Consider the following 20,495-nt stretch of genomic DNA (forward strand, 5'->3'; position numbering starts at 1 on the left):
TTAGTTCGTCAACCAAAACACCTTCAAAAATTATCAAACTTTGTCAGTAGTTAGTTTATCATGTCTAGAGTCTGTCTGTAAATTTTCGTGACATTTAGAATAGTTTAAAGTCGTCTGCTAGACAGATCTTTATAACTGGACAGTTTAGGTTTATTTTGTTTTGAGTCTTTAGATTAGTGATTAGACCACAATCTCTTGAGGGAACGATCCCTACTTACCTATACTATTTTCGACATTCTTGTAGGGTTAAATTATAGACATTTTTGTGCATCTATTTAGGTGTATAGAAATAGCCTATCATATTCCCACCTTTTTCTTTTCATTCTGTGTTCCACAATAAATGATTCATAGTACTTTAGTATCAATTACCTGAAAGTTGGTTCCTAATTGTTCTTTCAGGAGGCAATAAATGAGTACAAAGGCACTGTTATCACAGTTTCTCATGACCGATACTTTATAAAGCAAATAGTTAATAGAGTAGTGGAAGTTAAAGACAGAAGATTGCAAGATTATGCAGGCAATTACAATGTTAGTCTGTACTGTCAGCTTACTTGGGCCTGAAAGTGTGTGATGTCTGGATAATCTTTTTTTTTTTTTTTTTTTTTGTTTTAAAAAAGTTGTTATCAAAACGAACCAAGCTAAAATTGGAGATTATATAACACCTTTTTGCATATGGAACGCAGCCAAAACACCAGGCGTTATTGAAATATTTCAATTTGAGAGTTGGCAGAACTAAGAGATTGATGACTCGCCCTTAATTATAGTCATAGGATGATCATAAATTTTTCACTTTGCTCAAGTTTGAAGTGAAAATTGCTATGTGGAAAGCATGGGATCTGTTTATTTAATCCAATCTTTTATCTGCAATCTCAGCAGAGGAAAATATTCCTATAGAGTAGCGGTTCATTTCAATTTGGAGTCTGGAGTTCATTCAAAATTGAAATCAATTATGCAGTTGCTTATTTAATCCGTGATTGTGACCATGAAATTTCATGATGTGCAGTACTATCTAGAGAAGAATCTAGATGCTAGGGAAAGAGAGCTCCATCGGGAGGCAGAGATTGAGGAGAAGGCTCCTAAAGTCAAAGCCAAATCAAAGATGTCTAAGGTAAGAATGCTTCCATTATGAAACCACAAGAAATTTCTATGTTTTGTTTAGTGCAGTAATCTGTGCCAATCCGATATTAACTTGCCTAGATTATCATTATAGGCTGAAAAGGAAGCTCGGAAGAAGCAAAAGATATGATGCAGGCATTCCAGCAAGCAAAGGCAAAATCAAAAGGAATAAAGAACGCTAAGAGATGGAATTAAAGTAGTTTATTTTGAAGAGGCCCGCTTTACCAGCTAGTCGATCATGTATGTATATACCAGTTAGCACATTAATAGATTTCCAGGAACAAGTGAGGCCGCACCAGAAATCCTGTACCTGAAGCATCTGCTGTTTGCTCATTAATCGCAGAATATGGAACACAAGTACATGCTTATAAAAGCTAACCCACATGAGAGCAGGAATACAGGGTTTGATTGTATTGCATAGAATCTGTAAATTTATTGGCCACAATTTAGAGTCTTCACGTTTGAAAAACTGGTTGTGCAGTCTTCGTTTATTACAAGATTTGTCAGATCCTCTTGTGAACGATATGAAGCAAACCTTATTAGATTTTTTCTTTGGGAGCTTCTATTCATACCTCCAAATTTGGCATTTGGACCTCTCAACTTAATAGACCTCTAATTTACTTTTATAAATAACAAATTTGTTATCTACACCTCTCTAATTTTCCTATAATGCCCATCGTCCAATAAAATCAAGAAAAACCTTTTTTTTTTTTAGATTCTATTTAGACTTTCAAAAATCAGTAGTTAAACCTCCTTCAGTTTTTGAAGATTTAGAATTGCAGCAATTTTTTTTTTTTTTTGGAAGTTCATTCTTTATGTACGAGTAATAGAGGAATGGGCACGAGCAATTGAAGGAATACCAAAATTTTTATGATCTTCAAGAGGAGCATCATATTAGGTTAGTGATCATTTCGTTAATTTGATATGGGTGATGAGGTATTTCGTAATATGTTGCTTTCAGATTTTGTATATGAGACCTATATGTGGAGTTATGTTTTGCGTCTTATGGCGTAAAATGAATCTGTAGCTATTTTTGGCCTAGACCATGGTATAACTTCTCATGAATCCTGAGGATTATGGGTGATGGATGACTTTGGTGGAGTTATGGGTTCTTGGATAAAGCAATTTTTTTTTTTTTGGAAGTTCATCCTTCATTTTACAAGGGAAGTCAAATTCTGAAAATTTTGACTACAACGTTAAATAACGTTTGGCGATATATATTTTAGGATTTACATTAGAGGAGAAAGTTTTCCCCAAGTTGAAGACTAAAACTGTTCGTAGAGATAAGAAGAGATTTTTTTTTCTTTATTGATGTCTTTATTGGTAATTTGATATGAGTTGACAAAGTCAACTATTACTTCAAAAAAAAAAGAGGTCCAAATACCAATTTTGGATGTATGAATAGAAGCTCCCTTTTTCTTTTTTGTTGGGGCAAAAAAAACTTAGAGAGCTTCTATTCAGACCTCCTAAATTGGTATTTGGACCTCCCATTATAAAAGTTACACAAAACTTCCAATCTTGCCATTTTTTGTATCCACCCAATTTTTCCCAATACAAATCTACTATTAATATCTTTTTTTTTCATCACTTAAAACTCAGTTCATGGCCATGACTTGACATCATTCACCTTGCAAGCTTGGATACTCTTATGACACTATGCCAATAACCTCATCAGACGACAAACCAGGACCGTCGTCTGATATGCAAAAAATATGTCGTCTAGTAAGCTGATATCTGATTGACGTTCAGACAACGGGTAAAGCCCGACGTCAGAAGTTCACTCAGACGACAGACACCTAAAAAAAATCTGTCGTCTGAGTGTGCCTAAATATGCACAAATTGTAAGTATATGTGGTTAGATATAAAATAAAACGACAGTCAAATGTTGTTGTCGTCAAACTCTAGTAACAGACTTTACAAATAATCTATTGTCTGTTTTAATGTGAGACGACAATAAAATGTCGTCTGAATGTGTAGAATTTTGAGTTTCTTTAGCAAATCTGTTGTGTGAACTTTATTAAAACAACATTTACTGTTATTATCTATTGTGTTTCTCGTTGTAAAAGGACATTTAAATGTCCTTTGAATGTGCAGATGCTTGAAGTGTCTTTGGTCTTTCTGTTGTGTGTACTTGTTTCAAACCACAGTTTTTGGAAACTTTCTGTTCTTTAATATTATTTAAAAAGGCATATATAACTTCCAAAGTATTATTATGGGTCCCGTTCCCCTGGTTAGCAGCTGACCAGGGATTTTGTGCTCAACTACCGTCCGATTTCAATCGGACGGTTGACATGTATTTAAATTTTTCAGAGATGTGTTTAAATTTATCAGTCAACTTTGGTCTCCAACCTCTGCAAACAAAGACAAGATGTCACATAATGGAGTGGACGCAATAGCAAAATATGGCGGCATAGACAACAAACAAAGAAACAAATATCACACTCAATGCGAAAATCAAGCCTCAAGCACATAGACAACAACCTTTTATGGCTTGAAACTTCAAGGGAACCCGGAATCGCGGAGCCTTCACCCCCTCTGGCCTCATGTCATATTCTCAACCTTTGGTGGCAACACACACGGCGGCCCGCCATGTTGTGGAAGAATCAGGCATATGTTCCAGAAGTTTTGGGGTTCCAGGACGACGAGTTAGTTTAACAGTCCCGCCACATTTTTTCCTCTTGTTATATGTCAACTCATAAAAGAATAGTACTTCAGCTACTATCAGAAATTCACACCCCGACAAATCCCACAAGGCGGTCAAAGTCAATAACATTTTCCACATGTTTATGGACACTTGACCTACCGCAACATTCAACTCATGCAGCAGATACTGTAGGCTAGGAAGTAGCGGCAGCTTTACTCCGTGATTCAATATAGCTTTATGGATCGCGGCATAACCTTCTGACAAATCAGTAGCCCTCTCACCCTTCTCTAACGGCCGTAACTTCACGATGCCGGGCAAGCGAAACCTATCTTTCATCTTCTGTATCTTTCACCACGACATGATGGAGGAAGGTTCGTCTACTCCGACACCATCGCTGAGAACCCATGAGAAGTTAGTAGGACCAGAGCTCTGACCTTCATCCCCAATCTCAACCTCGTCGTCACTTTTTCCAGAGGCGCCAACACTTTCTTCGCTACTATCGGATATCTCCTCCTCCCTGGTAGGATGAACAACTTCATGTTCTTCACTTTGACAGGCTGCCATACGTGGCGGATAAATGGTCCGTAGAGGGAAAATTTCCAGCGGTTCTTCCAAGCTACCTCCTGCAGAAGTGGGATGACACAACGAATCAATAAAACCCCTTTCCGACGAATTAAGCGACGACACATCCGATACTTCACTACTCGAGATATCGATAACTGCCGGCAAGCCACACAAACACTCTAAACCTAGAAGTTAGCAGCCAAGTTAGATCTAAACATATCCTATGCTATCAACCACAAGAATTCATCCAAGAACAGTCACTCCAAAATCCTAGAAAGTCCCCGAAAAGTCCCAAAAAGGCCAGAAAACCTCAAACACAGAATAACACAAAAACCACAAATATATCTTTTCGGTAAAAAAGAAGCAAATGTGTTCACACAAGGCAGACCAAAACAAGAACACACAAAAAACCCAGAAACATAGAACATACCTCGGTTCCGCAAAAACAAAGGATGTAGTGCAACAAAACGGCAAAACGAAGGGCGATCTCGCTCTCTTTTCCTTCGCTTGAGATTTTATCCCTTCGGCTTCACCGAAACTTTTGTTTTTCATCCACTCAACCAAGCACTGCTTTCTGATTCGTCTGCTATTTCCCTCTCCCCATCTAGAACTCTCTTAACAAGGAAGACGAAGAAGGCAAAAGGAAGCAAAGTGAGGGAAACACCACTTCGTTTCCCCCTTAAATACAAACTCTGGCGACAAATCTCAGCCGTTGCCAAAAAAGTAACCGCCCGCCATGATCAAGCCATGTGCCCCCACTAATCGAGACAACGCCTCGGTAAAAACGACGTGCTCATAAATGCAATATTTATGATGAAGCAACAACTGCTGCGCAGCGACGTTTTCGTGCACGCTATCCCTATCAACAACCCCCACGTGTCACTTACATTGTCAGAGGATCATGCAAAAATCTAGCCAAGTAACCCTAAATTTCAAAAAATCACTGCCATAGTTACTTGTCTTCCGCTAAGTAGCCTCATCATCCACTACGAGTCACCAGACAACAAATCAACTATCCGCCACAACTTAAGTGTTACCTCCAACAATATTATTTCACCGCTAACACTTACCTTGCTCCAACAAACTTGCAAGGCAATCATACCATCACTCATCAACCGAAAACTACTGACCAACATGTCTCCGACATCATTACTTCCTCTAACAATCAATAGTCGCTCTACCCGACACAATTTATATTTAGCGGAACATATCCAACCAGGGACATTCCATTTATTATCCATACACCGTCCTCAACGAGGTGGTGCAGTCAAGTTCTTCTCCTCCTGGAATGAGTAAGGGAACAGTTAACACAGCTTACGGCACCCAAAGATTGGGATCGCTACCCACCGCCTCATGCTATCAAACAGCTCCCCTCAACAAACAATCATTCAACCAAACAAAGGTCTTTCTTAGCCAAGGAGTGGGGGACTCCCTGGAGGGCCTAGTAGGGGCTCACCCGAAATGGCAAAAGCGCTCGCTCAGAAAAAAATCCATGGTTGACGACCCACTCGCACTGATTATGCCGGACAACTGAAGCCTCCGCCTTATTTGTGGTAACTCCCCAACCAAGAAATTCCTCCTTGACTAGGGACTTGGGGGACTTGTACATACATAACACTTGCTGGCCATAATCAGCACTCATACTTAACCATGTCACCTTGTCGGAATGACTTCAATGGTGTAACGTACCCCTGGAAACACAGCAAGACAACTCCACCGGTAAGCCAGCTCCAGGCCAAAATATGCCTTGACGCGTCGACATGTGCCACCCAAAGTTGTCTTTGCAGAAAGGACCAAAACTTAGCAAACTAAAGTGTATCAGTCCCACATCGAAAACAAGAGTGAGGTAACTCACTATGTCACCTATAAAAGGTCCACTTCTCTCTCTTCATTCATTACGCATTCGATAGCTATTTACCTCTACATTTGTCAATACAACTACATCGTTTAACTTTAGCACCGGAGGAGCGAAGACCGCCAACCGCGGTCTACTCTCTTGACGCCGTTGTATTTCTCTTGACAGATTAGCGGGATTTCGTGAACTCTATACATATCGGAAGATTGGACCCCTGTCCACGTTATCGAAAGCCGACATCATATGGCGGTATTCTGAGCATTAATAGAAGTTATATCAGGGTATAAAATTTTACAACGGTTTTTAGTTAGGATATGACGTAATAAAGAGGCAAATTAACATGTTTGAGAAAAATACCTTGAAATGAAACCTTTGAAGGCATATTTGGGTGAAGCGAAATTCTCTCAAGGCAAATTTGGGTGAGGAGAAAACCCTTTGACGCGATTCTTGGTGAGAAATAATTCTCTAAATGCAAATTTGTGTGAAGAGAGATCCCCTCAAGGCGAATCTGGATGAGGAGAAATACCCTTAAGACGATTATTGGTGAGAAGTAATATTCTCAATACAAATATGTGTGAGGAGAGATCTCCTCAAGACGAATATGGGTAAGGAGAGATCTCCTCAAAACGAATCTGGGTGAGGAGTATTCCCTTCGAGGGAAATCTGAGAGAGGAGTGGAATTCAGGTGAAAAGAAATTCCCTATAGACGAATCTAGCAAAGAGAATTCATGGTGAAGCAATTCATACTATATGGGTCATATATCTTGGTCTGATTATTATACTTTCGTAGACTAGTGAGCGACTTTTTAACCACCTATAGTCTCTTTTTGGATGTAGATGAAGTTGACTTTCATATGTATTTATATATAATTCCAATAAATTGATTCTTTCAAAAAAGATATATTTTCCCGGATATCCCCGATATATTCCATATATTTTCCGATATCTCCCCATAGATATGTAGATACAGATATTTTAATCCTTGGTGTTGACCAGTAAAGATGATATTAATAATTTATGGGCTTAAGAGATATTATACATATATAAAAGATGAGTTCACTGTTCATTCTGCGTTACTGTTTATTAGGAGGCGAAAAGACTATTATGCCCTCAGTTAGATATTTTTTACGCCTCTGCCACTGACCTATTTTTTTACTCTCTCTTCTCGGTTCCTCCAGAAGCCTCCCAGACCGACTTTTTTGCTCTCTTTTTTCTTCCTCCTGCTTTCTAAACAGCCTCCTTCACTCCCTCAGATGACTGCCTCCTTAACTGCGGCTCTTCCTCCAACGCCACCTTCTTCAACGACTTCTTCATCGGAGATTTCAATTCCGGCTCGGGTTTTGTCTTCAACAACAAAATCCCACCTCCAAACTCACCCTCTCCTTACCACACAGCAAGAGGTCTCACCACTACTTCAAGCTATAGCTTAAGCATCAGGAAAATTGGAACTCATTTGGTAAGTTTTCATTCCTCACCGTTTTCGGCTCAGGGTTTTGATTTGGTTGAAAATTTCTTTAGAGAAAAACGTTGTGGGTTTTAGTTTTCTTGGCTATTGCTTATGTATGTGTGTGAAAGTTTGAATCTTTGGTAAGTTTTGATAGAGATGAGCTCGAATTTTGATTGAGATTGGAGATGGATGAGTTCGACCATGAATCTAACCCACAACTTTATGATATTAAACCATAAAGGAGGTTTGATCAGCTTTCAATATTATTAACCTCATGATTATGATATTATTAAGAATATATCCTTTTCATTTTTTATTCACAGTAGTTTAAACCAACTTTTATTGTTCATAAATCAATTGAATCAATTTAAACACAGTATACGTTTTGTCAATCAACAGTTTTGATGTCACTTAATGTAAAGATTTCATTGATTACTTATATCTCCTACAGTTTCAAATTCCAAAATTTTGTTTTCATATATCAAATACTCATTTATCAATTAAATTTGAATAAACTAATACATTTGTTATATGATTTCAGGTTTGACGATATAATGGAACCTGTGCTGATTCGTGCAATGGAATCTTACAAATATCATTATAAGATCAGAGTTCGAATATCAAGATTGTGGAGAGCAAAAAGTACAATACTGACAAAAATGATGGTCTGCAATGCGTTTTGGTTGATGAAATGGTAATTTTCTTACCTGCAATTATTTTTATATGTTATGTTCTATCTCGATGTTGTGGAATTGGAAAATGTCACTATGTTCCATTTCAAATTGTCTCTCTGCAACTGATTTTTTTTTTCTTTTCCATTTAATACAGGGTGATGCAGTTCATGCAATTGTAACTGAATCTGATTACCACTTGGTTCACAAAAAATTGCATCAAGGCAAAGTGTATGATATTGATCATTTCTTTACACGAAAAAGCCAGGAGAGTTACAAAATTGTTGATCATTAAGTGCAAGTGTACTTCAATGCAAAGACTGTCTTTGAACCAGTTGAAGAAAGCTTGCCACCAATTCCACAACATCGGTTCTATTTTGTAGATTTTGACCAGCTGAGGGCACGCATTAACAACAATACAATTCTCTCAGGTGAATGAACAAACTACAAATAATAAATCTTTATTCATCATTTGACATTTAATAATCTTCACTAACAGAATCTTTGTTTGTTTGTTTTTTTTTTTAATGCAAGATGTTTATGGCTGTTTGAAGTCAGTTCTACCAGTGCATCAAGCTCCTGTCAAGGATAAAGAGGAATCAAAATGTGAAATTTATCTACAAAACTTAAGGTAAAATTTTCATAAACTAGATCAAAATTAAATCTGCTATATTTTCCAGAAAAAGAAAAAATGAAACTAACTCTTCAAATTCAAAATCTAGAAGAGAAGATCTTAGAGTCACTCTCTGGGGTAACATTGCCAGACAGTTTGACATACAGAGGATTAAAAAACTGTCTCCACCAGTGCTCATAGCGTTGACCAGTTTAAAGATTAAGGAGCTCATGGGTAAGCATTATTCCAAAAAAAAAAAAAAAAATTCCTTCTGTTTTCTTTTAAATACAGGCTGCCATCCTTCTATAATCTTCTATACCTTTCTTCTATAATCTTCTATTTCCTTAATTACAGGCTGCTGTTGCTGTTCATGAGAAGCTCGATTACTGGTATCTCTGTCTTAACACAGTAGAAGGCATTGCATTCTAAGACCTCGATGATCGATTGGACCGGTTTCAAGTATCGTTCGAAAGCCTTCTTTACTATTCATTTTGGGAAACTTTTAAACTTTTGATTTTGTGAAATTGACCTCATTTGATCAAATCGGAGGATCCGATTGAGCAATCAGAGATATATGAAAGACTCCAGGTAAGCTTCTTATTTGATCAAATGGTTTGACATTTTGGGTGCAATTGATTGGGTTTTTCAATTTCGGTGCATGTTGGTTTTTATACTTTATAGCTTCCAGAGTTCTTCCTCAATTACAGTCTGCCATTCTTCTATAACCTTCTTATTCGATGGCTGCCAGTTCTAGGTGATAGCTGAGAGAGTGATTTAGAATAGAAAAGAGAGCAGCAGGCAAAGGAACAGTGATTTTGGGTGATGTCACATCGATCTCCCAGTTTTGGTAGTTGATCGATAGACACAGAGAGAGGGTTCGATCGATAGACTAAAGGAGAGAGGGGTAGAGTACCAGTTTGATCATAGAGATGGAAAGAGGCTTTATCACCTGCTCGGGACATCAACTTGAAGCTTGAACAGGTGAAGGAAAGTACTACCTTTTAGGTAATTTGAGGGATGCATTTATTTCTCTCTGGGATTGATTGCATGTAATTTTGTATCATTTGTTTTGAGTTTTGGGAGTGCTTTTCATGTTTGTGGTTTCTGGGTCTATTTACATGGTGAGCTCCTTATAGTATATGCTGGTAAGGAATATGAAGGCAGGGTAAATCGAATTCAAAATTGAATGCCTTTGTTTGAACTTGAGTATTCAGCATAGGAAGATCATATTACTCTGGCAAAACTTGCAAGCTCTGCCTACTTTTTGTATCTTCTATTAATGATAATGTCTGGGATTTTGGTTTACTTCTTAATATCATACTAGAGGGTCAATTATTATAGTACAAAGCTTTTAAAATCTGATTTGAGTATCTCCAGGGCTACAGCACATAGTACAAATGGAAAAGAAAAAAAAAGCTAATATGTAACTGATGCATAAAAGTTAATTTTAAATCCTAAACTGAATTAATATATTCATCTTATTTAATTTTCCATATATTCATTGCATTTAAACATAGCTGATCACAAGCAAAACAGCAGAAGAAGAATGTAGGTCGTTTCATATATTTGTATCAGTTGTAGGTAGAATCAACAATCTGTTACTTTATTTTATTGAATGATGCATAATGAGATTTAACCTATTTGGAATTTCTCTCATGCCGCAATTCATATGTTTTTTTTTCCATAATATGTATATGAGCCTTTAATTCTTTTTAAGGCTATTATACACTGTTGCACCACCAGGCTATTAAATGGAAGATAATTGCAATGGCACGTTATACTTAAAATCATGCTCTGTTCTGAGTCATATGGCATCATGTTTGCTTGCATGTCCTGACCATAATCAGATTAAGGAATAACTTTATCAAGAAAAGAGAGGCCAATATATGTAACAGGAATAACCAAGTGAACCCATTGAAAGTAAACTCTGTAGTTCAAGCTTTGATTGCTCTGTATTTTCTGCCTACATTTTACAACTGAAGTTTTACTCAAATTACAAGTCTATATACCTATGTGTTAGCAGTTTTTGTAACAACTTCTTGATGTGTGTTGTTATATCAGGCAATCTGGAGCAGGAAGCAAGGTGATATGACAACACCAGCTTAAACTAAGCAACATCAACATGAGATGAATATCCCTACACATCGTTTATCAATATTGTATACCTTTAAGTTTTAGGGTTTATCAGTTTTGATTTGAAATTATTGATTCTGGGGAGAAATTCGTGTGACATATCCTAATTATACAGCCAAAGAATTCAAAAGCTGTACTGACCGCAAAGGCTACGTAATTATGATATAACGGAAATGCCCGCGGCAAAGCGCGGGCGCTATTCCTAGTAATATATTAAGAAATGACGTACAGAGAGATGTTTGAATAGAAATTTAGAAAAATCACCGATTTTAAGTTATCTCAATTTTTACTTTTTTAGGTTATGAAATCAGCTACATTGGACCATTAAAAGATTAATTATTGATTCCATCAAAAGATTAAGGGGGGTGTATTCATTTAAGAGTCCACAAGATTTTTTTGTATTTTGAAAGTCTGTGGGTATTCAATTGAGATTTTAAACAATCATCTAAAATCTTGATGTATTCAATTAAGATTTAAAATTATCTATTCAAATTTGCAAATATTCAAAAATATACGGATTTTTAAGGATTTCATTAAATACTGGATTTTGGAGGATTTTATAGTATTTTTTATATATATCAAAACTCAAAAACAATCCAATCATTTTCCAATAGATTTTGATGGATTTCTTCTCACTCAAAAAAAAAAAAAAAAAAAGCTTTCACCAAAAAAAAAAGATGAATTCCTCTCAATAGGTGACACTCATCCATTTTATCTTAGATATATCTTCCCACCATCCTCCTCTGCCTCTGCTCTCTAGATATAATTTTTTTATTATCATTATCATTATAGCTCTGGAAGCCTTAATCCTTCTAGCTAATTAAGCTCACTTTCAATGGTATTGTTAAGATGATACATACACACATGTTTCTTTTTTTTTGAATCAAACCCGGAGCCGGGTGCCAATATATATACATATATTCATCTAAAACCAGAATAGGCCGTTATATACACACTTGTTTCTTTTATAAATTAGATATGAAATAAATTATGTCATTAGTTTACTACTTTATTTTTTGTGTAACATTTTGGTTGATTAATTAGTTTTCTCTATTTTTCATATATCATTATACACAACATAAAGAATGGTAGCTAGATTGCCATACACACACACACACATACACACACACACTCTTTTTTGTCACTGATATCTCATTATAGTTGAATCCATACATCCATTGCTTTTAAAGAAGATGAAAAAAAAATTAACCTACCAAAAACATCATTATAGGACTTGTAAAATCTAAACAAATACTAATAAATCAATCCATTAGAATCAATCAGAGTCCATATAGAATTTAAACAATCCAAGAATTAAGTAGGTCCATGGACAAAAATAAACCCTCAATCGGGCCGCTGCCCGGTATTTATCTGCTGCTCCGTCAATGCCCCCGACACCGGTACAGCAACGCTATCTCGGCGGTGAAGACTGCCGTGGCACCCAGCTTCCAGTTCGCCCTTAGAGGTCTCTCTTCTGCCTTGATCCCGTCAATCTTAAGTTTTGCTTAACGTCGACTGCTTCACCATGTTTGATGCCAAGATTCTAGTCTGGAATTGTTGAGGCCTTAATAACATTGAAACTCAAGATGCTTTGGTGCAGATCGTTCGTCAGCGCAACCCTAATTTCATCTTTCTATCTGAGACATTAGCAGCTTCCAGCCTTGTGAATTCTGTGCGTACCAGGTTAGGGTTTGAAGGCTGCATTTGTCAGCCCTGCTCGGCGGAGTCCAAGGTCTGGCATTTATGTGGTGCCATGGTATGGTGGTGAGACAACGCGATCATCTTTATAATCATATTGATGTTAAGACTGGTGTGACAAGATCAAGGGAGGAATTCCGTTTCACTGGTATATACAATTTCGCTCATCCAAGTGACAGGTTCCCAACATGGAATCTACTGAGATCCTTGGCTGCACAATCTTCTCCCCCATGGTTGGTAGCAGGTGATTTCAATGAGATCCTTTCAAATGCAGAGAAGTCTGGTGGCCCTAGGAAGGCAGCTGCTCCTTTGGTGTGTTTTAGGCAAGCTCTAGTAGACTGTGCGTTGGTTTATATGAAATTCTCAAGACCACGGTTCACCTGGGCCAACCGCTTCACCAAGGAACGTTTGGATCGTGCTTGTCACACTTCTTCATGGAGAGATAGATTTCCGAATTCAAGGGTTGTTACTCTGCCTTTGAGTAAGTCTGACCATAATCCCCTCCTCGTTGTGATCAGGTCCTCTAGGGCTTTCTATAGTCGAGCACCTAAACGTTTCCGTTTTAAGGAAATGTGGTCACAACACAAGGACTGTGTATCTGTTATTAAGAAAGGGTGCATGACCCCTTCAATAGGGAACCCTATGCTCCAGGTTGGGTTGAAAATTCATAGCACTGGCCGGTTGCTTTCTTCTTGGGAGGAAGGAGTTTTTAAGCAGCGTCATGTGGTGATGAAATTGATCCAGGCTAATCTTGACCAATTGATGGGGCTGCCCTATGAGCCGGACCAATGGGATGAGCAGAAAGCTTTGCAGCATCGGTTTAATGAGTTACTTTCTTTGAATGAAACATATTGGCGTCAACGATCAAGAGTTCTCTGGTTAAAAGATGGGGATCGGAACACTATTTTTTTTCACAGGAGAGCTTCTAATAGAAAAAGTAGAAACTCTATTATTGGTTTATTAGATCCAGAGGGTACTTGGCAGTATTCTCCTTCTACCATAACTACTATTTTGACCAATTATTATGAGAACATTTTTCGACATGAGCATTCTGACCCTTTTGCAGCAGATATTGTTCTTAATACTGTTTAGACCTGTGTAACTGTTGAGATGTATAGTTCTTTAATTACCCCTTATTCAGATGATGAGATTAAAAAAGCTTTGTTCCAGATGCATCTGTCTAAATCTCCTGGCCCGGATGGTATGTCTCCTCATTTCTTCCAAAGATATTGGTCTATTGTGCATAATGATGTTTGCCTAGTAGTCCGTACGGTGTTAGAAACTAGGCATCTTCCTATGGAATCCAACTTTACTCACTTGGTTCTGATCCCTAAAGTGAAGGAACCGAAAGTCGCTTCTGATTTGCGGCCTATTGCTTTATGTAATGTGGTGTATAAAATTACTTCTAAAGTTCTAACTAACAGACTGAAAGTGATCTTACCTCATATTATATCACCTTTGCAGAGTGCTTTTGTTCCAGGTAGACTCATCTCAAACAACACACTTGTGGCCTTTGAGATTAATCATTTTATGAAAAAGTTGTGTGATCAGTTGGACGGCTTTTTTTCCTTAAAGCTTGATATAAGCAAAGCTTACGACAGACTTGAATTGGACTTTCTGGAAGCTATTTTGAGGAAGCTAGGGTTCTGTAACAGATGGATTGATATTGTTCTCTGCTCAGTGAAATCTATTAGCTACTCCTTTATTATTAATGGGGAACCTACTGGTTTCATAACCCCAACTAGGGGCATCAGGCAAGGAGACCCTCTTTCTCCTTATTTATTTATCTTGTGTGCTGAAGGTCTTTCTTCTCTGATTTCAAAGTCTGTAGAGCAAGGCTTCCCCAAAGGCCTCAAGATGAGTCCATCTGCTCCGATTATATATCATCTTCTATTTGCAGACGATAACTTCTTGTTTGGGGAAGCTACTGAAGCTGATTGCACTCGTGTTCTTGATATTTATGCCAGAGCATCCGGACAACAGATCAATTTGCAGAAAAGTAGTGTGATGTTCAGCTTTAATGTGAGTATGGAGACCCAATCTCACTTGACTTCCCTTCTGGAGGTGCAGTGTGCGCAGGATCATGGCTAGTATCTTGGTCTTCCTCTACATGTGGGAAGATCCAAAATTGCAGCATTTTCATATTTGAAGGAAAGACTTACCTTAGCTTGTCAGTTGGCGGTCAAAAACTCTTAGTATCGCGGGGAAGGAAGTTCTGATCAAGGCAGTTGCCCAAGTTGTTCCCCAATATGTCATGAACTGTTATTTGTTGCCAAAGTCACTGTGTGATGATTTACAGTAATTATGTGCTCAATTCTTTTGGGGTACTACTGAGGAAAAAAAGAAAATTCATTGGCGTTCTTAGGAGAGGATGTGTCTTTCTAAGCAGGAGGGTGGTATGGGTTTTAAGTGTCTACATGCTCCCAATTTAGCAATGCTTGCTAAACAAGGATGGCACCTGATGTCCAACCCTAACTCTCTTGTAAGTTGCCTTCTCAAGTCTATTTCGTAATGGTAATTTTCTAAGTGCTGATATGGGTGATAGACCTTCTTATGCCTGGAGAAGTATTATGGAGGCCAAACTGATTATCCAAGCTGGAGTTTTTTGGAAAATTGAGGATGGGCACAAGGTTAATATTTGGAATGAGGATTGGATTCCATCATGCCCTTCTTCCCCTTTACAGAAACCTCACGGCACAACTTTTGAATTTGGTTATGATCTTATTGATTTGGTATCCAATACTTGGATAGAGTCGGCTTTGCATGCATGTTTTCCTCCTGAAATTGTTCCAAAAGTGTTGAGCATTCCTCTTAGTAGAAGAAGAGGGCAAGATATTGTTACCTGGAAGTTCAACAAAAAGGGTTTCTTTTCAGTCAAATATGCTTATAGGGTGGCTAGGGATTTCTGTTTGGGTAATGTTCAGGCCTCTGGTTCTGGAGGAAATCCTTGTGATACATTATGGAGAACCTTATGGAAGGCCAAAGTACCAGGTAAAGTCGCGGTGTTTGGGTGGAGGGTTGCCCACAATCTACTGCCTACTAAAGCATCTTTGGCCCTGAAAGGATATGAAGGGGAGATGAGGTGTTTACTGTGTTCTTTTCCTTGGGAAGACTTGGGACATGTTTTATGTCAATGCCAAGAGCCCAATCTATTTGGGCTGCTTCTCCCTTCTTTTTTAATATTGATACTTCTAATCCTTTGCATGTTAAGGACTGGTTATTGGACAAGGCTAACACTTTTTCTTCTTCTGAGTTTGATAAGCTGCTAGTTCTCATGTGGAGCTTATGGCGAAACCGCAATAATCATTGTGGAATGGGCATCATAGAACAGGTTCCGCGCTAGTGGCTTCTAGCATGAGTTGCTTGGAGGAGTTTATTCAAGTTTGTGCTACTAGGAAGCCTAGCTCATTGAGCCAGAAGGTTTCAAGGAACTGGTTTTGGAGCCCACCGCCTTCTGGTGTCATCAAAATGAACACGGATGGAGCCTTCCTTAATGGTATTTGCCATGGGGGTGTTGGTGGGGTTTTGCGTGATGAGCACGGCAGTTTTTTGGTTGCTTTTTTTAGGTAAAGTGCAGTTCATTACGTCACCCCTTCACATTGAGTTACTAGCTATCAAGCATGGCATGCAGATGCTTCAACAACTAGGAGCGACAAAGGTAGAAATTAAAAGTGATTGCCTTGTTGCTATACAATCTATCACTGATCAGGTTGGTGACCTTTCTCTACTAAGTAACATAGTAGATGATATCAAGGATTTATGTAAGTCCTTTCAGTCCATGGAATTTCTTCATGTGAATAGGCAAGCAAATTTTGTTGCTCATAGATTGGCTAGCATTGGTTTTGAATCCTCTATTTAGACCGAGTGGTTCACTTTAGCTCTGACTATTATCTCGGATGCCCCATTGTATGATCTAAATCATATTTGATGAATAAAATCATTGTTCATTGTTCAAAAAAAAAAAAAAATCCATGAATTATAAAAACTCAAACAAAATCTTTTAAAATCTAAGTTGAATACACCCCCACTAAATATTGATTAATGAAAAGATTAATTATTGGTTGATTTATAAAAAATGTGATGCTACCCACCTTTGTCAAGTCACTCACGTAGGGGTTGCCCTATCCTTCTAATTCAAAATTTATGATGCTACCCACCTTAATCAAGTGGGGGTGCCCTTCTAACCCAAAGGGCTCAGGGGCGTCTTCACTAACGTGAAGAAACCAAGCCAACAATAGCATCATTTCACACAACAATCACTTTAAATGCGATGCTTACATGCTTAGGCAATAAAAACCTTGTTGTAAATCCTTATAAATATTAACATAATAGAACTTTTTTTCAATGTGGGATTCCAATGTTTCTTAAGTTCTTGGATGAAACAAAGTGAAATTGAAGCAGATGAGAAAATTACACCACAAGAAGTTAGAAACTAATGCACGGTCACTTGTACTGTAATAATCCTAACTAACGGACCTTCACAGACCAATTGGATTCACGACACGTGGCCATCTATGCTTAATAAGCTTGATGAACAGTAATATTCAGTTTTACCAGAAGCATTGACTCTCAACGTTCCCTCAAACACAGCTGGAATTTCCCAATTTGAGTATGCCAAAATGTTCTTTGGGTACTCAGGACAATGAAGCCCTGCTGGGTTCTAGCCAAATTTGAGATTTGATTTGTTTGTAACAAACAACTTTCTAAAGCCATCCACCAGAAAATATCAGCACTAGCTGTCTACACTATTAGGCATCCTCTAATCTGCTAGCTCTCATTGCTAAAGCAAATGCTAAAGGCTATAACTTCCACACTGATCCGAGACATACAATAGATTACCGTTAACTTTATTATTGTTTGTATACAAAGAATAATATAATGTATATGTTATCTGTGGAAATAATCAATTCTGCAGAACGTACAGACATACATAGACTTGAAGAAACCCCCTCTAGTATGTTGCAATATGCATCTGCATATATATGTACACGTCCTATACTCCATGTCTAATTCCCTTCCGAACTTTATAAACAACTGCTTGGTTGCACAGTGCCAACACTCTTTCCATTTACATTGGTACAATATGATTGAACTACTTGGTTCCGGCAAGTCAAATTCACGTTTTCGAGTTTTACTCCACTGCATGGATTTGCTGCACTACAATCAAATTTTATTGCGACTGCTGTTGCTGATGTCCCTCGAATGTTCTGGTACAACACGTCGCTAACTTTGACACCTGATACCTATCGATATACGATGGCAAAGTGCTTTAGTTCTTATATTCAACAGTTTTAGCAAAGTTACAGATTGGAGTATAATCAAGTTAATTAGTTAACTTCTTACCTGACCAGGACAGTTGAGGTTGTGTGGACAGTAATTCTGGTCAATTACAATGGGGTTTTGGACTTTAATCATTTCAACATCAAGGAATCGGACACCTTGCACAAACCCTGTGCTGGGTCTTGCCCAGGACTTTATCCTGAGACCATTTGTGGTTCCCTTGAAAATCGCATTTTTGAGTGTTACATTTTGGACTCCTTCCTCTTCCAAGTCTTTGGCCAGGCTCCCTATGCTGCATTCACCACAGACACAGACACAGACACATAACAAATTAGCCAACATTAACCGTAAGGGTCTTAATTAGGAGCTACCATTGTATTCACTCTCAAAAAGTCATTCAACAATCAAAATACAATGCCTTCGTATTTTCACACAGAGTAGATTGATTGAAAATCCGAATAACACTGCTTTAAGAAAAATAACTTCAATGAATATGAACATAGTGCACTAGCTTCATATTCACGTGTTTACATGTATACACATACGGACTTTTACTTACCTAATGCCATGCCCAGGTCCGCATGATATGCGTTCCATCCACAAGTCCTTGGTGCCGGGGCCAATAGACACACAATCGTCCCCAGTTTTGATGGAGGTGTCGAAGATTGCAACATTTCTAGATAACTGGACATGGATACCATCAGTGTTTGGGCTATTTCCAGCGGCAATGACTTTGACGCCTTGAATCAGTACATCTTGGCAGCCGTTTATCACAATGTGAAACATTTGGCTGTTCAGTGACATTAGTCCTTCAACTCTAATGTCTTTGGAGTTTGTAAAACTCAAAGTCTGCAATTATATGTGCAATAATTCAACTAGCTTCAATATAAACACTAAAATAATTAGAAGATATACGATGAATTAATTGAAGTATAAATGCTAACCGTGGCTCCATCAGGACAACTGGTGGTTTTGGTACTCAATTTGCAAGCCCATAAGGCGGAACCTTTGGCATCAAGTGCTCCTCCGACAATGGTTACCCCGCTAACTCCTTCAAAGCTCAACCAGTTGTTAGCTTGGCCTAATACTCGGTAATCAGGTGAAGCCACGAGTGTTCCATCAATCCGAAAAGTGATGTGTGAGCTTTTGCAGTCGCCTTTAAAGGCCATAGCGGCGAGCAAATACCTCCCCTTTGGTACATATATCTCAGTGGAATCTGCGGAGGAACCACAGGCTACTGACCAAGCATTGAGAAAAGCTTGGGTTGAATCGGTTACACCATTGCTCTTAGCTTCAAACTCCAAAACATTGTAAGTACTTGTAGTCGTCTCATCACCAGAAGCAGATGATTGGCATAGAATATGTATAAAAATGAATACAACTGTGGCAAAATAACTTGTAAGCTTAGTCATTTCCCTTGATTTGATTTCTTTTATGCCTAAGAGGGAGTAAGATCGAGGAAGAGTTAGTAATACTTCGGAGAGATTAAATAAGAGAAGCAAGTAGAATATATTGATGTTGGTGGAAGGAGTTGAAGAAGCTAGCTATTGACTTCTGGGTATTTATATGCAGGTTTATCTGTACATATACATGCATGCTAGGTTTGATACATCTGCAAGGGACATTCTTATACATTATATGTGAAATATGGTATTGTGGGTATTTTAAGAAACTTATATATGGATGCATATACATGGAGAACATGCTAAGAAAGCAGCTGCGCCGGAAATAGACTAATAATTTGATGTACACTTCTCTTTAATTTTTTGTGGTATTATATGTGAAACACTAGTCCAGGCCTCCAGGGAGTCTCTCCGTACTCAAATTCGTATAAAGAGATTTGTGCGCGCCCATCATTTGATTGCTTGTTGTTTAAGAAATGACTTTATAAGTAATACATGAATCTTATATATTATACTGATTGATCATATATTTATGGTTAAATAGATATTGGAAGAATGTTTTGAGCCGTTGACTTGGGTGTGAATCAATTCATCCTACAGGAATCAAGTTGAGTTTGATCACTTGGTTGCTTCAAGTTCAAGGACATACCAAAAGGGTTGCCTGGTTTGTTGGTGATGGTCATTAAATTAAGATGATATTAATAAGTTTCTAGGTCGAAACGATAATTAAGAAATCCTGTTTGAATAGAAATTTAGGAGTGATCATGCTGCAATGGTTTTAAGAGATAAAAACTGCATGTTCTGGTCTACGATTAACAAAGGCGGGAGACGTTTAATTTTATGCAGTTCCAGAGACTGCAATATAGTCTGATAATAACTTCATAGATACTGCTCCAATTTTGTAGAAATTAAAGTTTTTTTTTTGTTTGTTTTTTTTTTTTTTATGATTAAAGGAATCTCACCCGTGATTCTCAAATTTTGCAGCCGCCACGGAATTGATGGCTTTAAGATGGGCTGGTCTGAGAATTCAGGGAGGTGACACAAATCCACATTTGAAACCTTTAGTACATT

The 20,495-nt window shown here is 37.9% G+C and overlaps 3 protein-coding genes and 1 long non-coding RNA gene across 5 annotated transcripts in view; 3 read left to right on the forward strand and 1 right to left on the reverse strand.

The window, feature by feature from the left end:
* The window catches only part of LOC112184063 (ABC transporter F family member 2), an 87,195-nt gene extending 85,638 nt beyond the window's left edge, over nt 1-1,557 (forward strand). The window contains exons 5-7 of the mRNA XM_040513735.1: nt 400-528; nt 1,004-1,108; nt 1,211-1,557. Coding sequence (XP_040369669.1) covers nt 400-528; nt 1,004-1,108; nt 1,211-1,246 — 270 coding nt within the window. The 3' untranslated portion in view covers nt 1,247-1,557. The remainder of the gene's footprint in view (nt 1-399; nt 529-1,003; nt 1,109-1,210) is intronic.
* A 5,791-nt stretch (nt 1,558-7,348) lies between these two features.
* LOC112189295 lies at nt 7,349-11,316 on the forward strand. 2 transcript variants are annotated; one of them, XR_002931822.2, is made up of 8 exons: nt 7,349-7,635; nt 8,168-8,320; nt 8,455-8,728; nt 8,832-8,928; nt 9,020-9,144; nt 9,265-9,498; nt 9,659-9,915; nt 10,972-11,316. It is a non-coding gene; the product is annotated as an uncharacterized LOC112189295 (long non-coding RNA). The 2 variants fall into 2 exon arrangements; XR_005806791.1 differs by lacking the exon at nt 10,972-11,316 and having other exon boundaries at nt 9,659-10,914.
* Nucleotides 11,317-12,801: 1,485 nt separating this feature from the next.
* Nucleotides 12,802-14,832, forward strand: LOC112184065. Its single transcript, XM_024322358.1, has 2 exons — nt 12,802-13,714; nt 13,883-14,832. Exons 1-2 carry the CDS (start codon nt 12,802-12,804, stop codon nt 14,830-14,832), a joined length of 1,863 nt encoding a protein of 620 aa, XP_024178126.1.
* Nucleotides 14,833-17,692: 2,860 nt separating this feature from the next.
* Nucleotides 17,693-19,433, reverse strand: LOC112184066 (polygalacturonase). The gene is made up of 4 exons (XM_024322359.2): nt 18,966-19,433; nt 18,581-18,870; nt 18,085-18,313; nt 17,693-17,984 (listed from the first exon to the last, which is right to left on the reverse strand). The coding sequence occupies exons 1-4, from the start codon at nt 19,431-19,433 to the stop codon at nt 17,766-17,768; spliced, it is 1,206 nt and encodes a 401-aa protein (XP_024178127.1). The 3' UTR covers nt 17,693-17,765.
* Between the last annotated feature and the right edge of the window lie 1,062 nt (nt 19,434-20,495).

The sequence above is a fragment of the Rosa chinensis genome, chromosome 2, assembly GCF_002994745.2.
Source record: "Rosa chinensis cultivar Old Blush chromosome 2, RchiOBHm-V2, whole genome shotgun sequence".
NCBI classification, from domain to species: domain Eukaryota; kingdom Viridiplantae; phylum Streptophyta; class Magnoliopsida; order Rosales; family Rosaceae; genus Rosa; species Rosa chinensis.

Coding starts and splice junctions, on each gene's coding strand:
- LOC112184065 (XM_024322358.1), top strand. CDS start 12,802: ATGGTGGTGAGACAACGCGATCATCTTTATAATCATATTGATGTTAAG. Junction 13,715..13,882: donor TGGTTTATTAGATCCAGAGG/GTACTTGGCAGT, acceptor CCCCTTATTCAG/ATGATGAGATTAAAAAAGCT.
- LOC112184066 (XM_024322359.2), bottom strand. CDS start 19,433: ATGACTAAGCTTACAAGTTATTTTGCCACAGTTGTATTCATTTTTATA. Junction 18,314..18,580: donor GGACCTGGGCATGGCATTAG/GTAAGTAAAAGT, acceptor TGGTGAATGCAG/CATAGGGAGCCTGGCCAAAG. Junction 17,985..18,084: donor ACCTCAACTGTCCTGGTCAG/GTAAGAAGTTAA, acceptor GTATATCGATAG/GTATCAGGTGTCAAAGTTAG.